The sequence below is a fragment of the Setaria viridis genome, chromosome 1, assembly GCF_005286985.2.
Source record: "Setaria viridis chromosome 1, Setaria_viridis_v4.0, whole genome shotgun sequence".
In the NCBI taxonomy this organism is placed as follows: Eukaryota; Viridiplantae; Streptophyta; class Magnoliopsida; order Poales; family Poaceae; genus Setaria; species Setaria viridis.
In genome coordinates, this window is record NC_048263.2 from 33,023,271 (window position 1) to 33,040,124 (window position 16,854).

At 49.1% G+C, this 16,854-nt stretch overlaps 1 protein-coding gene across 1 annotated transcript; it reads right to left on the reverse strand.

The window, feature by feature from the left end:
- Positions 1-14,468: 14,468 nt before the first annotated feature.
- Positions 14,469-15,957, reverse strand: LOC117841673 (expansin-B11). Its single transcript, XM_034722140.2, has 4 exons — positions 15,608-15,957; positions 15,395-15,507; positions 15,047-15,240; positions 14,469-14,942 (listed from the first exon to the last, which is right to left on the reverse strand). The coding sequence occupies exons 1-4, from the start codon at positions 15,846-15,848 to the stop codon at positions 14,612-14,614; spliced, it is 879 nt and encodes a 292-aa protein (XP_034578031.1). The 5' UTR covers positions 15,849-15,957; the 3' UTR covers positions 14,469-14,611.
- Between the last annotated feature and the right edge of the window lie 897 nt (positions 15,958-16,854).

Sequence of the window (16,854 nt, forward strand, 5' to 3'; positions counted from 1 at the left end):
AAGGATCAGATCATAAGTTCCTTTCCTACCCTTACCTCTTGATCATCATCAACTCTCTTGAACCACCATAACCTCCTACTCTTTGTCGCAAGTTTCTGGGCTCAGGCGAGCCAGTGTTGCTGTTGAAATGACTGTCTAAGCTAACCCTTGCATTGCATTCGTGTAGAGCTGCACCTCGCCGACAGCTTCTACGAGTTACACCCGGCGCCAGAAGAAGAAGCTGTAGCCGAGCTCCTGTCCTCCGAAGCTGAAGTCGCCTCCGAAGTCGAGCAGCTTTCTCCCTCCTTGCTTGAAGGCAAGCCCCGGTTGCATGAACATCCTACGTGTTTTGCCAGACTTGCGCATGTCTTCTGTAACATGTTTGTGCATTTACGTATAGGAGTTGTGTGAAACCCTAGATGCATGACTTAGTTGTCCCCATGATCTGAGCACTAGCTGTTGGACCGAGTAGCTGCATTGCTTAACTAGGAACCGGTAAAAGTCGAGTGATTCCCTGTCACTCGCGAGTTGTAGGAGTTGCATGTTTACTCTCCTATTATAACTATAAGGACGATGGATGGGGCAGGGTTTGGTAACTCTTTGGTGGTTGGATGGCCGCCCCGTCTGTCTATGAAATCTTGCTAAGGCCCGACAGTGGTGGTGTTCGTGATCAAGTGTTTGAAAGTACTAGCCTCATACTTAGTATGGGATGAGAAAGCCTAGTACCGGATTGAACCTAGACGTGAGCGGTCGCCCCATTGTTCTTGGAACGGAGTTCCCCTGCTGGTTGTCGCACGTGGTGGCAAGCGTGGTCACAGAATGGCAGAGGCCGGGTCTGTGGAACCTTGCACCAAAGGAAATAGGCCCGACACGGGTTAGGGGATTGATGGGGAAGGCCGACACAGGAAGCGACCTCCGGGTGCGCGGATGTCGTGAGGCTAGGTTCACCATGCATGGTTAAAGAACTCGAATCGATTCGTCTGCCTCTCACAGTTTGAGATTGCTTGATCGCTATGTCACCCTGAGTAAATGAGGAATCTGATGATGGCAATGTTGTTGTTATATCTACACTTTTTGTTTGGTTCTATGAATGCTTAGAATAGGTGGCACAACCTAGACTGGTAAATGAACTTAGAACCGGAGCTAAAACTTGAAAATAGGGTTACTTAGTGCCTTTGGCAAATAAACCCCTCAGCCAAACAGCCCTGCATGTCTAGAAGGAGGAGTAGTTTTATTCCTATCGGTTAAGTCTTGTTGAGCTTAGTAGCTCAGCCTTGTTGTGGCTCCTATTTTTCAGGTGAGGTTGCTGCGCCCGACCCCTCTCTGGTTGGTGCTTGGCCGCCCCAGCTTCCGCCAGGCTGGACGGTCGAGTGGGATCCTTCCTCGGACGGCGAGGAGAGGAACCAGTGATGTCCCGGTTGGCCTCACCAGGAATGTCCGACCCCGACGAAGTCTTCCGCTAGTGATTTTACCCTTGTTGTTTTCCTTGAACCTTGCAAAAACTCTGATGTTGGATTTTATGGCCGAGCTAAATGGGTAAACTTGTTTAATTCGGTGGACTCGTTGTATTCTCTGTAATCACTCACCTTCGTGTGGGTTTGCTAAACTCGATCCTGTTTAAGTGGTTAAATCGGATGAAATCCGACGGCACTTCGTGTTAACTCGGCTTAGGCAGGAGTGTCGCATGTTAAGCGGCTTAACCCTGCTTAATCAAGCTAATCCGAGGTGGTTCCGCCACACGATCGTCATTCGTCCGGGACTGGACAGGGTTTTCACCCAAAGGACCCTGTGCGGTAGGGTTGTAGCTCAGACATCACGCCCCCAATGAGGAGAATGACGCCCTAGGGTGCCGCCGTAATCTCCACCAACAAACGCCGGTGAGGGCTTTCGCCCGGAGCATCCCAACCTCTCGCTGCATGCTCACGGCTCGGCACTCCCGAACCACAGTCACGACAGCCTATCTGGGGTGGCGCCGCGGCCACACCTCCACGCACCCCGCCGCCGTACCTCCACCTCCGCTTGCTCGCCGCCGCGTCTCCACGCAGCACACCGTATCCCCACTCCTCAAAGCCTCCTCCACGCCGTGCGAGCCCCCACTAGCACTCAGCCGCCTTCCACTCCCGTCGCTGCCTCCGCAACTCCTCAGCCGAGGAAAGGTTGCCTAACGATGCCCGCAGCACCACCTCGGTGCCACCAACGTGCCTCTGTGCTAGGTGTCCCTACCGCGCCTCCATGGCGTCACTGCCACACCTTGCACAGGCCACCCCAGCCGCGGCACCATGCCACCGCTGTTGAAGGCACAAGCACCACCCGGCCTGTCGCTCACCCTACTTGGCCACCATGACGCTGACGTCGTGCAGCCACACACCAAACCGGCCGCCCTCCGTTCGCTGCCGCTGGCCAGTCCGCTCTTCCCCCGCGCGATGCCTCCTCACCTCCACGCCTAGGGCCAGCCTCCACGAGCCGTGCCACTCACCAAAACCTCCGCTCACAGCCGCCCCTCACGCAGCCCCCTTTCTCCGTTGCGGGTCCTGTACCATGGTCGTATGCCCCTGCCGGTAGCTGGAGCATGGCCCAAGGCGGCAGAGCCGCGCGCTGGTCGCAGGCTTGCCAGATCCACCCCAGACCACGCCGGCATCAGCCTCCTACGTGCCGCTCGCCGGAAAAGGGTCCCTGTCGCCACCGAGGGCTGTCACCGCGGTGCCCGAGCTTACCCGACCTGGCCCACCACACGTCCGCTAGATCCACCCTCAACGTCTCTGAATCTGGCTGTCAAGGCCCTGATAGCGCGCTTCGCCGGCTGGAGATGAGCGCACCGCCGCTGGGAGAGGGAGGCCTCCGCCGCGCTCCGCCCAGAGCACGCGGTCAACCAGCCGAGAGGCACTGCCGTCACCATCCCAGGGAGCTGCGCAGGCTTCCGACGGGTCCCTCCAGTGACGGCAAGGGGGAGAGAGGGGGGAGGTGGCTGACGGCGGCAAAGGGGTGCCTGAGTCGCCCGAGGGCGACGCTGGGCCTGGAATGAGTTTTTTATGTACGGTTCAAAGCCTTGTTGTAGAACATCCTGCGACTGCGTTCCTAGCATAAATTCCACACCTGTACTCAAATACATGTAAAGCGCAATGGTATCCTTTCGCAACAAAAAAAAAAACACTGCAATGGTGTCAGCAAAATTTGACATGAAGTTAAATCACTAACAAAAATTTAAAATGTGTGGTGCACACAACCTGTTTTTTCTAAAAGGATCTGTGCCACTTATTTTAATCAGATCGGGAGAATCAATACATGTAAACTGCAATTGTATCGGCAAACTTTGACATGAAGTACAGTTTTCTCAAGGCGATCACTCAAAATAAAGTTTAAAAAGTTTCCTTTTTAAAAAAAATCTGTGCCACTATATTTTAATCGGATGATTTGAGGCTGAAGAGCATTGTTGCCCGTAATGGGACTAAGAGAAGAGCCAACGCATGCATCAACATTATATTGATAGAAATAATAAATTATATTAAATATAATAATAAAGATAAAAGGGTTTAATTGGAGGTGCGAGGAATTTAACCTCGTGCCTCTTGCTTTGCTTAGCATAATGCTCTACCAATTGAGCTACATCCCCAATTATTTATTTAATTTACATTATACAAATTTTATACTTTCTTTCTTGAGCAAGATAATCTTACACTTTCTGCCTTCCAAAATTCTAACTGTGTCTTCCAGCATCAATACATACTCCCTCCGTATAGCTTTTAGATGTCATCCTGCGCAAATTCGTTAGTTGGGCAAAGGAAGGCCTGGTTTGGTTCGGTTGCTTATTTTTAAGCACCCATCACATCGAATGTTTAGATACTAATTAGGAGTATTAAATGTAGATTATTTACAAAATTCATTACATAAGCGGAGGCTAAACGGCGAGACGAATCTATTAAGCCTAATTAGTCCATGATTTGATAATGTGTTGCTACAGTAAACATTTGCTAATGATAGATTAATTAGGCTTAATAGGTTCGTCTCGCCGTTTAACCTCCACTTATGTAATGGGTTTTGTAAATAACCTACGTTTAATACTCCTAATTAATGTATAAATATTTGATGTGACATTTGCTAAAAATAAGCAAAGAAACCAAACGCCCCCAAGTCGTCGCTGGCTTGCATGCGTTGTTTTGGACTGCAATGCCCCTGCCGCTTCGTATGCCACGCCGCCCGTTCAAGTGCTCATTTAATCACCGCGCGCATTTAATCACCGTTCAAGTTCCCACCAGGTACTCGTTCGCTTGCATGCGTGAGTACTGATAGCGCAGCCTCCGTACTTTCTTTCTCAACCGCGCAGCTTCGTCGCCGCACACGCTGCTTCCTCGCCGACGCCGCCGACGCGGCCATGGAGTCCGAAGCCACAAAGCTCGCTCTTGTTGTGGAGGTGGTGCCGGACTCGGAGTTGAAGGGGCGCCAGACTCCGTCTCCTCGGTGGAGGTGGCGTCAGACTCGGAGATGGAGCTCGTGCCGGAGTCCTTCACGCCGGACGAGCTCGCGCCGAAGTCACAGGAGCCGAAGGAGGTCATCACGCCGGACTCCGAGATGGTGCCGGATTCCTTGCCGCCGAGCGCTTTTATATGCTCTCGCTGCGGTCTCGTCCATGTCGAATACAGACTCGGCGCCATGATTTACACCGGCCTCGACGAGTTCGACTGCAATCTTTTCATTCCCGATCTCGACAACGTCGTGATGGATGGCGATACTATCGTGCTACCTGCACACGAGCTCAAGATGCTCGATGAGAAGCGCGAGTGCGAACTAGCTGCCGGGAAGGACGACGCCAGAGCACCAGTAAGATAAATAGCTTTAGTTCTAAATAATTGTTACAACCATGCTCGTCTACTGATTAAGCTACCTAGCATCATTCTAATTGTTTGATGCAGCAAGAGTAGCCTCAGCTTCATCTAGCAAAGATGGTTCACAAGTGATACAAGTTGGCAGCCGATCTTCTCTGTCTAATGTTTCTTTTTGCATGTGAGGTATCTTGAATTTGTTGTAACCTTTCACCTTCATAACTTCCATAAAACACTTTGTAGTGTTAGAAACATTCTGTTAGCTTTGTGTATCGAATACCCCATGAATGCCTACAAAACAAGTGTGCAAGAAATTATTCAATGAGAAAATTTGTTGTTGGAGAAACAATGAAACATGTGTGAACAATTTGATCAATACCTCTTGAACTGTTGGAACTAGAGCTTCTATTGTTTTTGCATTCTTCTTGTATTGAATTGCTTGAATAGCTCGAAAACAACCCAAGTCAAGAATGTTGAAATCCGGAGAATTAGGTGGTTGACAAATTAGGTGAATATTGAATCCTTCTTGCTTAGCAGCCTCTCAAAAAACCGGATCATCCATTTTAAATGGGAAGGTACATTGTCCTGTTGAATGAAGATTGGTGTACTCACATCTTCTCTTAGCCATTTAGCTCGAATGGCAGGCAACACTTTGTTGATCATGAATTCTCTAATCACGTCTCTTGTGATCAAAGTTATGGGGCTTCATAACCAAGTCTCTACGGACACGACCGGTTCTCTGATTACCTCTCATAGCCGGTTTATAAGTAACAAGTGGAAAACAACCAATCCTACCATCAAAAATACAATTCCCATCCCTAAACCTTGGCCGAGCACAAACACACAAGAACATGAGGCTAGGAATGTAATTCTTATTCTTACAAGTCCGATAGGGATCATCTTCTTCAGGTAGCAAATAATATTTTTCAGATTTTTGATAGATGTAGAACCATTTTTTATCAATGAACATAAAGTCAAAAAAATCCTTAAACATTGGATCACCAAGCAAATCCCTCTTAATCATTTCAACACACCACTCCAACATAGACTTCTTGTTAGGTTCAGTGAGATATGGTTTGATGCTACTAGAGTGGCGTCTAAGCAAACCTTTTTTCAAATACTTTTGAATCTTCCACTTGCTCATGTTAAGTTTGGCACACACATCATCTATGGTCATTCTTTCCTTTAGAGGAATATTGCGCAATGCTTCCAAATCAACAGATATTGCTTTACGACCAACTCTACCTTTCTTTAGACTACAAACCACAACCGGAACAGAGTTTGCAAGTTGAATTTTACCTCGCTTCCATAAAAGCTGAACTGATTGTATGTGAACATCAAATTGATCAGCAACAATTTTAGTATCTTTCTTGCCCAGTTTTCCATTCTTGCTTCTAGTCAACAAAGCTTGATAAACTTATTTTCGGAGCTCTTTAGACATTTGTTTCATCCTTCAGTGAGGTTCTTCAACTTGTTCTTCAACAGGAGCCTCCATAGCATGTTCTACTTGTAAAAAAAATAAACATACTCAATCCAACAATACAAGATGTGTGAAGTACTAAAAGCAAGGAAGCACTCAACTTACCAGCAAGATTTTGTACGAAATCCAAATCAACCGCGCCAAACTCATCTAGTGGTAAGTTCAAATCAAATCCTATCAAAAGGAAGAATGGAGTATGAATACGACCGAACATTAGTAATGGCATAACAAACAGGAAAGAAATGAGATGTTACCGTTGCCATTTTCCACTGGCAAATCATCGAGCTCGTCGACATCCTCCACCTGCCGGAAGTCTTCGTCGAGCTCGTCAGCATCCTCCACTTGCTGGAAGTCATCGTCGAGCTCATCGGCAGCCTCCACCCGCTGGCTGTCTTCATCTTCAACCGGAAGCTTGTTTAGATCAAATGGAATGGCCATGTGTGAGTGTGAGTGTGTGACACTGGCTGTTTGTAGTTTGCACCGGTACAAGAAGCTACACGGGGGCTTTAAATAGTAACCCAAGCGTCACACGCCTGGAAAAAAGAAATGCAGCTAGCGTGCGCGCCTAGCAAAATTCCGCGGCCAACTTACGCGCGAGTACAAAAAAGAGCGTTTCACTACTGTGACTTGGAAAACTTGAGCGCCAACGCGCCAACCTCGCACGCGCATCCGCTACAGGGCCATGCAAGCCTCCAACACGCAGCAAAAAAAAGCACTCGCGAGGACTAGAACCTTGGCTGCCTTAGGAGAGGCTGCAACAACCAATCGAGGCGAATTCTTTTCGTGTCCACAATACACCCGCAGCCCTATTTAATAAGAGAAAACAGGAAAAACTATACGACATCTAAAAGCTATACAGAGGGAGTACGACCAAAACGGGTAGCTAGGACAAGATGCAATGCAACCAAGTAGTAATATCTTTTTCGACAAGGTTTGCGAATCTTAAAACAAAAGGTTGTTGTAGATAGCTAGGGTAAATTTGTATTAAATCATGATAAGTTTCATTAAAAAATAGGCTTTCTATCCCACTGGTTCAAACTAAGTTTTTGTGATCTAGTAAAATCAACACAAAGATCGGAATTTTCAAACTGTTTCGTGGAAGGATTCCATCAATGATACCATGTATTACGAGGTTACAGTGCTCGCCCAGTCGTCCACTCGTACGATGGTACTGCGACTGAGGCTATGATGTCGGCAATTAATGTCATTTACTTGATCTCGAGGGTATTAGGGCCTAGCGGGAGATCCTAAGCTTCCCTTGGCTTAGAGGGATGCCCCCACCAACAGGCTGACCGGGTGAAGGTGGTGGGCACAGGGCAGTGAGGTAAGGCAGCGTTGGCGCTGCTGGCCGGGAGGTAAAGGAGACATGTTGGGCGGCGGAGTTAGGGAAGAAGGCAGCTATAGTAGGTGAACGGCGGTCCTGGTCTGTTTGGAAGGGGGTGTTAAAGTTTAATATCCTACTTTTAACACTTTTTAATATTTTTCTATCCAAACACTTGTGTTAAAAGTGGGGTGTTAAAGTTTAACACCCCATTTTTCATAAATACATGGAGGGGGTGTTAAAACTTACTAAAGGTGTTAAAAGTGGTCCCCTCTCCACTTTTTCCCAGGTTACCCCTTCTCTCTCCTCCCTCTCTCTCCGCCGGCCATAAATGAGGGGGCAATGAAGTCATTTCCCACCAAAGGTGTTAAAGTTTAACACATCATCCAAACACCCCAATGTGTTAAACTTTAGCACTCTATTTGAGAGTGTTAAAACTTTAACGCTTGTTAAATTTTAACACAGGGTATCCAAACAGGCCCTTAAAGTTCGGTGACGGAGCCGCTAAATTAAGGTTCTGTTTAGATCACCTAGGCTAAACTTTGGCTATTACCATGGTCATGCTCTAGTTGAGAAGCATGAAAGCCAGCCTCTTGGTCTTTGGCAGGAAGGCCATTTTGTCTTGGTGATGAGCACACCGAGGAGGATAGCGAGGAGGGCGTGGCCGGGGAGGAGGAGGGCGCTGCCTCCACCAAGGCCGCGCCGGAGCCCAGGTTGCAGCGCCACTGCTTGGCCCGTGCGCGCCAGGGATCGCCGTGGGGCACCACGCCGCCGCCGATGGCCGGGGAGCTGCACGGCCGCAGGCGCCGGTCCTGCGCTCGGATTCGGCTCGGTCGGTCCTATGCTCAGATTCGGTCGTGCCACGCGAAGATGAGCCCTGGGCCGCTCAGATCCTGCCGTCGGCGGACGCACCCATCACGGCGCGTGTGGCCCGCCTGAACGGCCCGACGGCATCTGCAGTGAGCATCCCTACCCCACCCACCGCCGCCGCCGGCGTCCGCGTGAGTGTCCTCGACGCGGTTGTCCTCCAACCGCGCCTCCTTGGAAGGTGACGCTCGCAGGGGAGGCATCGTCGAATGGGAGGGGGCGCGGCGCCGGAGGGAAGGGGGGCACAGGGAGACGTGCGGGGAGAGGCGACACGGGGACCGGTGGGCGCGAACAAATGAAGGGTATTTTGATCTTTTTTCCGTTTAGTTGGGTTCAATCAGTTAAAGATCTTTAGCTACAGCTAAAACTTAGGATCATGTTTGGATCAAAAAGTGGTTAAATTTAACCAGCTAAACTTTAGATGGAGGATCAAACAGGGCCTAAACCACCCGAGTGATCGATAAACAGGTACTTTTTTCAAAAGATCCTGAACGATTCCAGCATTTTTTTTCAGCATGTATCAATAAGAAGAGGAGAATTGATAGACCGACAGTTCAATAACAGTTGAACTCTTAGTGTTCATTTTGCTTTTAAGATTCAAGCGATTTTCTAAAAGAGGAAAATAATAATTCTTGTCAGCTCAAAAAATAATAATCCGTGCTGCTTTTCTTTCCTTTTTTGAAGTTAAGCTTTTCTTTCCTTTATTTCCCCTTTCCTTTATTTCCCCAGTTTAACGGTTAACTGGACATTAAAGGTCATCGGGTCGACCGGTGCTAGGAAAGAGACACCACCTGCAGTGTGCAGTGCATGGCGGCTGACGTTGACCGAAGGACGCTACCTAGTCGCCGTCGGGATCCCCCGATCCGCCATGTGCTACTGCTACGGACAGTGTGTTTGGTTCTGTAGGGTGTTTGATACACCCCCATAAAAATTTAGCATATGTCACGTCGGATATTTAGATGCTAATTAGGAGTATTAAATATAGACTAATTACAAAACTAATTGCACAGATGGAGTCTTCGCGAGGCGAATCTATTAAGTCTAATTAATTCATCATTAGCAAATAATTAATGTAGCATCACATTATCAATTAGACTTAGGGGGTGTTTGGGAGGCATGTGCTAAATTTTAGCACATGTCAAATCCTTTTAGTCGCGGGTGTCAGGCAAGAAAGAAATTTCTGTCATCGGATGTTTAGACACTGATTAGGAGTATTAAATATAGCTTAATTACAAAACTAATTGCACAACCCCTAGGCTAAATCGCGAGACGAATCTATTAAGCCTAATTAATCCATGATTTGACAATATGGTGCTACAGTAACCATTCGCTAATGATGGATTAATTAGGCTTAATAGATTCGTCTTGCGATTTAGCCTAGGGGTTGTGCAATTAGTTTTGTAATTAGACTATGTTTAATACTCCTAATTAGTGTCCAAACATCCGATGTGACAAGTGCTAAAATTTAGCACCTGCTATCCAAACACCCCCTTAATAGATTCGCCTCGCGAATTAGCCTCCATCTATGTAATTAGTTTTATAATTAACTTATATTTAGTCCTCCTAAAGTTCCTATCACATCGAATGTTTAGATACTAATTAGAAGTATTAAATGTTTAGATACTAATTAGAAGTATTAAATATAGATTAATTACAAAATCAATTGCACAGATAGAGACTGATTCGCAAGACGAATCTATTAAGCCTAATTAGTCCATGATTTGACAATATAATACTACCGTAAATATGTTCTAATTATGGATCAATTAGGCTTAATAAATTCTCTCACGAATTAACCTCCATCTATATAATTAGTTTTATAATTAACTTAATCCTCCTAATTAGCGTTTAAAATGAACGGATAAAAAAGCAAACACCGCTTAATCATTCCGCGGTAAGCAGGTTCTGCCTGCGCCGCCCCGTCCCTCCCTTTTCGCGAGGGAGACTTTTGTAAAGCCGAGTCGTTCTCGTCTCACCGCTCGCCGCGTCAGCCCTCAGCCGTCGTCCGTTCTCGCCGCGCATGTGACGGCAGATCCCGGCGGACGCGAGGCCCGAAAGGTGAAAGCGACCCGCACATGCACACGCCCATCCCAGGCACTCACCGGTAGCTATTCGAGCGGTCAAAACTTGCATGGCATGTCACTTGGCAGCATCTAGGGGGTGTTTGATCCGGTCTAAACTTTAACTCGTGTCACATCGAATGTTTGACACTAATTAAGAGTATTAAACATAGGCTAATTACAAAACTAATTTCACAACCCCTAAGCTAAATCGCGAGACGAATCGATTAAGTCTAATTAGTCCATGATTTGATAATATGGTGCTACAGTAAACATTCGCTAATGATGGATTAATTAGGCTTAATAGATTCGTCTCGCGATTTAGCCTAGAGGTTCTGCAATTAGTTTTGTAATTAGCTCATGTTTAGTCCTTCTAATTAGCATTCAAATATCCGATGTGACACGGACTAAACTTTAGCTCTAGGATCCAAACACCCCTAAGTATTCTCCTGGCTCCTGCAGTCGTGCCTAATTACCTATGGAGCGGAGTACCACTACAGTGAACTTGAGCTTTCACACGGCTGAAATTTTTGTCCCGCGACCGCAAGAGTTTTTTTTAAAAAAAAGCTATATCTCACCCGAGTGAAATATGATCTTCCTCACTCAATTTTTTTCTCACTAGGATTTGAGCTCCGACGAGATTAGGAGGTTTGGGGGTTAGGGTTTCGGGGTTGTTAGGGTTGGGAACTCACCGGTGGCCTTAGAGGAAGGGCCGGCTGTAGGTGTTTTATACCTGGTAACCTACCGAGGGTATCCCGAGTTAGTAGATTGGTCGGTGGGGGATCGTTGGATTTGAAACTTGATGGTAAAAGCGAGGACCCAAGATAATACAGGTTCGGGTCGTCAGAGTAGCGTAATGCCCTATGTCCTGTTTGGGTGTTGTATATTGCGCCCTGCGCTTGGGTGTTGTTTGGTATTGAGGATTTGATCCTCTTGGTTCAGGTTGATCCTGAGGTGGTTCTCTATCTACTGATCTAAATACCCCTACCCTCCTTTATATACTCCAGGTGGTGGGATTACTAATCGGTTACAAGGTAGAAGTCTTAGTAGGATTATATGGTACGAGTCCTAGTAGGATTATAGGGGAATTCTAGTAGGATTCTGCCTTCTTCCTTCCTTGCGAGTACTGAGGATCTATCCCCAACACCGGTGGCGGGAGGCCGGCCCGGCGGAGGTGGCGGTCGCGGGGGCGGTGAGGCACGGCGGCGGGGACGGAGAGGACGGAGGAGGAGGGAGGGGTAGCGGTGGGAGGGTGGGCCGTGCCGGCGCCAGGGACAGCGCCGGTGAGGCAGAGGGTGGTGCTAGGTGGAGGCGAGCGGATAAGGTGGGGTGATCAGTGGAGGAGATAAAGGAGGAGGCCGGTTCAATAGCGGCTCGTATGGTAAAAAAATCAATCGAGTGAGGGAAAGGTTTTACTCCGGTGAGGGATAGACATTTTTTTTTAATCTCCGAACGTGCTCTGCATGCACAGCGGCAGCATGTCGGAGCGATGATTTGGCGTCGCCTAACCTGCGAATCCCAGGCAGACCTTCCAATTAAGCTGTCTCACATGCCGAGGTGATTTCTTCTTTGCAGTATCCTATCCGGTCCCTCCGTAGCCACACTTGCCCACGCGACTGGCCGCCTTTGCGAGTGTCGGCGTCGGTGTGTCCGCACGCACACGTCGTCGACGGCGCGCGCGAGCACGGCCACACCAACTAATTTTAGTTTACTCGCGCCCGGGGACAACCGCGCCGATTCCGGCCGATCACGCCAGGATCCCGGCGCGGTGCCCGTGGGCCAACGCCGGCGGTTGCAACTGTGTGCAAGCGTCTCAGCGAGCGGACACGCCGGCTCCGCGACGGCCTGCCGGCTGGGACCAGGAGAGGGACCACCCATAACTGTAACAACAGTCGAAGCTACCGGACTTTCTGAACGCATGGGATCCTCTCCGGCCTTGTCCTCTGGCCCCCGTCCCCTGATATTGCGGTGCCCCCATGTGAGCCGAGTAAATAAACTAGCGGACAAGTGGCGGCCGGGGCTTGCGCCGCAGGCCCGCAGCGGGCGCGCGCGGTAGATGTCGCCGCGCTCGCGCCGGCGTTTGGAAGCAACCGGATGGATGGCCGCTCTCGTCCTGCCACCACCGGCGACCGGCGGGCAGTGCATCGGCATCGGTAGATCTGCAAACTCTGTACTGCAAGCTTCTGGAAGGAGCGGTGGTTAAACACTGTGGGATTAGGATTGGGTTAAACACTTCTGAAAATCACTGCGACTGCAAGGGATTCATGTGAACTGATAGAGCTTTCCTTTCCGAAAGTGAGGGCGGCAGAGCGACGAACGAACGAACATGCATGTGCTCGGTGGGTCGGGAGGCCGGGGCTCCGGTTTTTGTGTACTAGCGTCATCATGGTAGTGTGATTTTGGAGGGATTAGCTCCTGGTCGTGTTCGTCTCTGTGCGTAGCACACGCGGAAGCGAGATCGCGACAGTGACTCGGCAGCGTCCCGTCGGCGTCAATCGCCATGCGGGTGCAGCGTCTTTCGTGATCTCACCGATGGCTCACCGCTCGTTTGCAAAGGTTGCCACGGTCCAAATAGCAGCAGCAGCAGCAGCAGCAGCGTGAATCACATTTGGGTTTGCTATATGCAGAGGTGCGGTAAAACTGCAAGTGCAACAACAGCAAGCATGGCTGGCTTACATTCGCAAGAATCTGTAACGGGCAGGAAGAACACGAGTACACGACATCCCTTTTTCTTAACGATGAAGAGACGGAGAGCACAAAAAAAAAAGAGTGTACTTCATGGAAATGCTTGCTTAATAAATCTGGTAAGCCGCTTCTTTTTTTGTTCCGCACATGGAAACGGAATTCAGAAATAGGTAAGAAAATGTATAGATATATACTAGTATTTTTTGAATAACATACAGAAAGGGAACTCGTGTAGTAGACACTAGACAAGATATATTAAATAGAAACATCTATACTCGTGTGGTATGTGCTTTATTTTCTGAGATCTAATTCCACAAATATCCCAATAATCCCCGCACGTGGATAGCCCCAGCTCGTCAGTCTCACTCTCATGGCAGACTGATTGAGCATAATATAATCATTTCGTAAAGGCGACAACGGAAGCTCCTGTATGCAGACTTGCAGAGCCGAAGCTCTAACGTTTAATAATTCCTTAAAACAGTTCCAACAATAATGGAGTAGGATACGTCTTTGTAATATTCAGGCCTCCGCACTTTTGTCCGTTTTCTTTGAGAAATGCATGTGCCGTCGTCGGCAGGAAGGTAGCATGAGAGGTTCAGGATGCCGTAAGCGTGGCTTATTATACTAGATAGCCATACCAATTGTGAAAAATGGCGCTTCAAAGTTTTCTTTAAAAAAACAAGTTCAGGAAAAACTGAGTGCAGAAAAATACAGAAACTTTGCATGGAATCGGTCCTTATGAAGTGCAGTCTATTTCACCTGGTGCGTCAGATTACCAAAGGATCGGAGTAGATGGTTGCTTATAAATTTTACTGTCTCTAATTCCAGTTTTAGCATGGCCTGGAGAACTCCAAATAACCCTTAAACACCCTTCAGAGTTCAGAGGTCCTTCAGAAACTACGGTCTCCCCAGTGAAATTAGTACCCAGTTCTTACGCTGCAGGTTTCAGTCGCCAGTAGAGTGTAACCGTGATGCGAATGAGAGCAGTAATGCATTACTCTGAAAGGATTGAGTGGTACAAAAAATCACTCACACAACTTGGTACAATGCAACTGAGTGGCTTGCAACCTTAGTCGCAGCTCAAGCTTCTCTCAGCAGCGCAGCAAAAAGATACAAATAAAACTACAGAGAAATCGACACGACGACTGCACACAGAAAGTCTGACACGCGTCACTAGGGGACTGCAGAGACCGTGGAGGGAGTGAAGGACACGGCTCTCTTCAACCTCCTCCTCCTCCTCCTCCTCTGACACCGCCTCTCGCAGACACCCGGACACACATTTCACACGAAGCAAACTCGAGATTCTTTCTTAACCACCACACCCTGCAGTCAATTCTTGGCCACGCATAATAATCCGGCCAAGCGCAGCGGGGGTGAAAGTGAAACCGCCGCTGCAGTTCATTCAGGAGTAGTTCACCAAGGAGCGGTACGTGGCGCCGGCCGTCCAGCCGGCGGGGATGACGTTGTTGGCGACGAGGACCTTGCCGGACTCGGAGGTGAGCCGCAGCGAGAAGGGCGCCCTCAGCGCCTTGCCGGTGTTGGAGTTGTAGCGCCACAGCGCGCCCCAGTTCTGCACCATAGGGGTCCAGGTGCCGCACCCGGCCTCCATGAGGTCGACGGCGCTGAGGTCGCCGTCGCCGTCCTCGAACTCGATCAGGACCTCGAAGTAGAACGGATTGGAGCCTTGGTCAACCCGGAAGGCGATGTTCAAGCCGCTGTACTTGCACGGCACCCTGCGACGGACGACGGAAATTAACACCAAGATTAATTAAGGCTTATCTTGCAAATGCCGGCGCGTGTAATTCTGAATTTTTCAGTAGGTAGTAGTCGCGCATACCTCTTGTACTGGACCTTTAGGATGCCGGCGGCGCGAAGCCTGTCGGCCATGCCGGGCTTCGCCATGGCGCCCATGGAGGTGCCGCTCATGTCGAAGTGGGCCGCCTCTGCGAGGCAGACGCCGCCGGGGCACTCGTCGGTTATGACCACGGTCGCCGGCTGGCCGGAGCACGCTGGGTTGCTGTCGCATTTAACCTGCATTACGCGCGGCACATGAATGCATTCAGTGACCACCCAGCACCGACCACTTTTCACCATTAATGGAGACACACTGCCATAGCAGAGGAGCTAGGCCGTGCGCCGGTGTGACCACACGAAAACTCTGAGGAAATCCGTTGCGCTGACTGACCTCGTAGCAGGCGCCACAGCCCTTGCCTCCCTTGAACAGCGACGGGCTGCCGGCGGAGATCATCGACGAGAAGGGCCGCTGCCCGACGGCGGTCTGGTAGCCGCACGCGCCGCCTGCATATATGGTCCTTGCTTGTCAGAACGCGGTGCAAAGCAGAGTGCACACTAACTGCCTAACCGACAGACAGAGCACAGTAAAAGCAACCGCACTAACCGTCACTGCCGTCGCCGTTGGGGGCGCCGTAGTACGTCGCGCCAGCGGACAGCCAGCCGCCGGAGCCGTAGGCGTCGGAGGCCGAGGGGGTAGCGGTGTAGTTGCTGCGGGCCCTGACAGCCGGCTTGTGGCTCGGCCTGTGCTTGTTGGGCTTGGCGAGCTTGCGGGAGCAAGCAATGGGGCTCACCAGAAGCGCGAGCACGACCAGTGCGCCGAGCAGCAAGGTGTGAGACTTCGCCATTGCTGCTGCAGGAGCTGCTTGGTTTCTGCTGCTTGTTCTAAGCCAAGACTGGTGCAGTGGCAGCTCGAGAGTGGCTCTGAGGCTGAGCTTAGCTCGAGTGTGTGTTTGGTGAGTTGCAGGAGTGGCCAGCAGAGGGGTATTTATAGGCACTTTGGTGGGGATGCAGACGTACGTGGCAGGAAAATTTGGGGATCCTGCCGGCTGAATTAGTGGGGGAGAACGTGACCAGTTGGTGTTCGGGGGAAAAAGTAAACACATCATTAATTTCTGCAGTGCCGGTCTACAAATAATGGTACTGTACGAGCTAAATTCAGGCAAAAATGGATTATGAAGTAGAACCAGCAAACGGGCTTTTTTTTTAAAAAAAAAGGTACAATTGGGAACACATGCTGAGAAATTTAATCTGCCACTGTACATGTACTTGTAAGTGCGCACTCTTTCTGGCTGCATCAAATGCGAGTGGCATTCCCTGTTGCAAGTAGCATACTACTCCTAAGTCCCAAAGAAGTTCCAAGTACAATCTGATTAGCATAGAACAAAGGCCAAGAGGTATTAGTACTGGTATTTGGAAATTGGATTAGGAGCTTATTTACAATTTTTTATCTGAACACCGAATCCTCTAGCCTAGGTGCAGAAAAGTTTTGACTTGTGTGAAAAACGTAGAGTACTGAGTAGGAGATTTTAGTTACCACTGTTACTAGTCTAGAAAACGTAGTGTACTTGTGTGCATCACAGAAATGCTCCTAGTCAACAGATATCCCGATTAATCCTGGTGCCACGCATGAAACCGTGTAATTCTTGCTTGCGCTCTAAAACAGGGATTTATACACTCATTTACGAAGATTGCGTATATCATGAACAGAAATAGCAGGTCGAGTGTTCAACCAGAATAAAGCCACGAACTACCAGTAGGGAACAACGCGAACGCGATTTGAGGGGGTGATAACTGATATAAGGGGCGTGGAGTTTGACAAGAGCGTCAATATGGTCTCATAATAATTGTTGC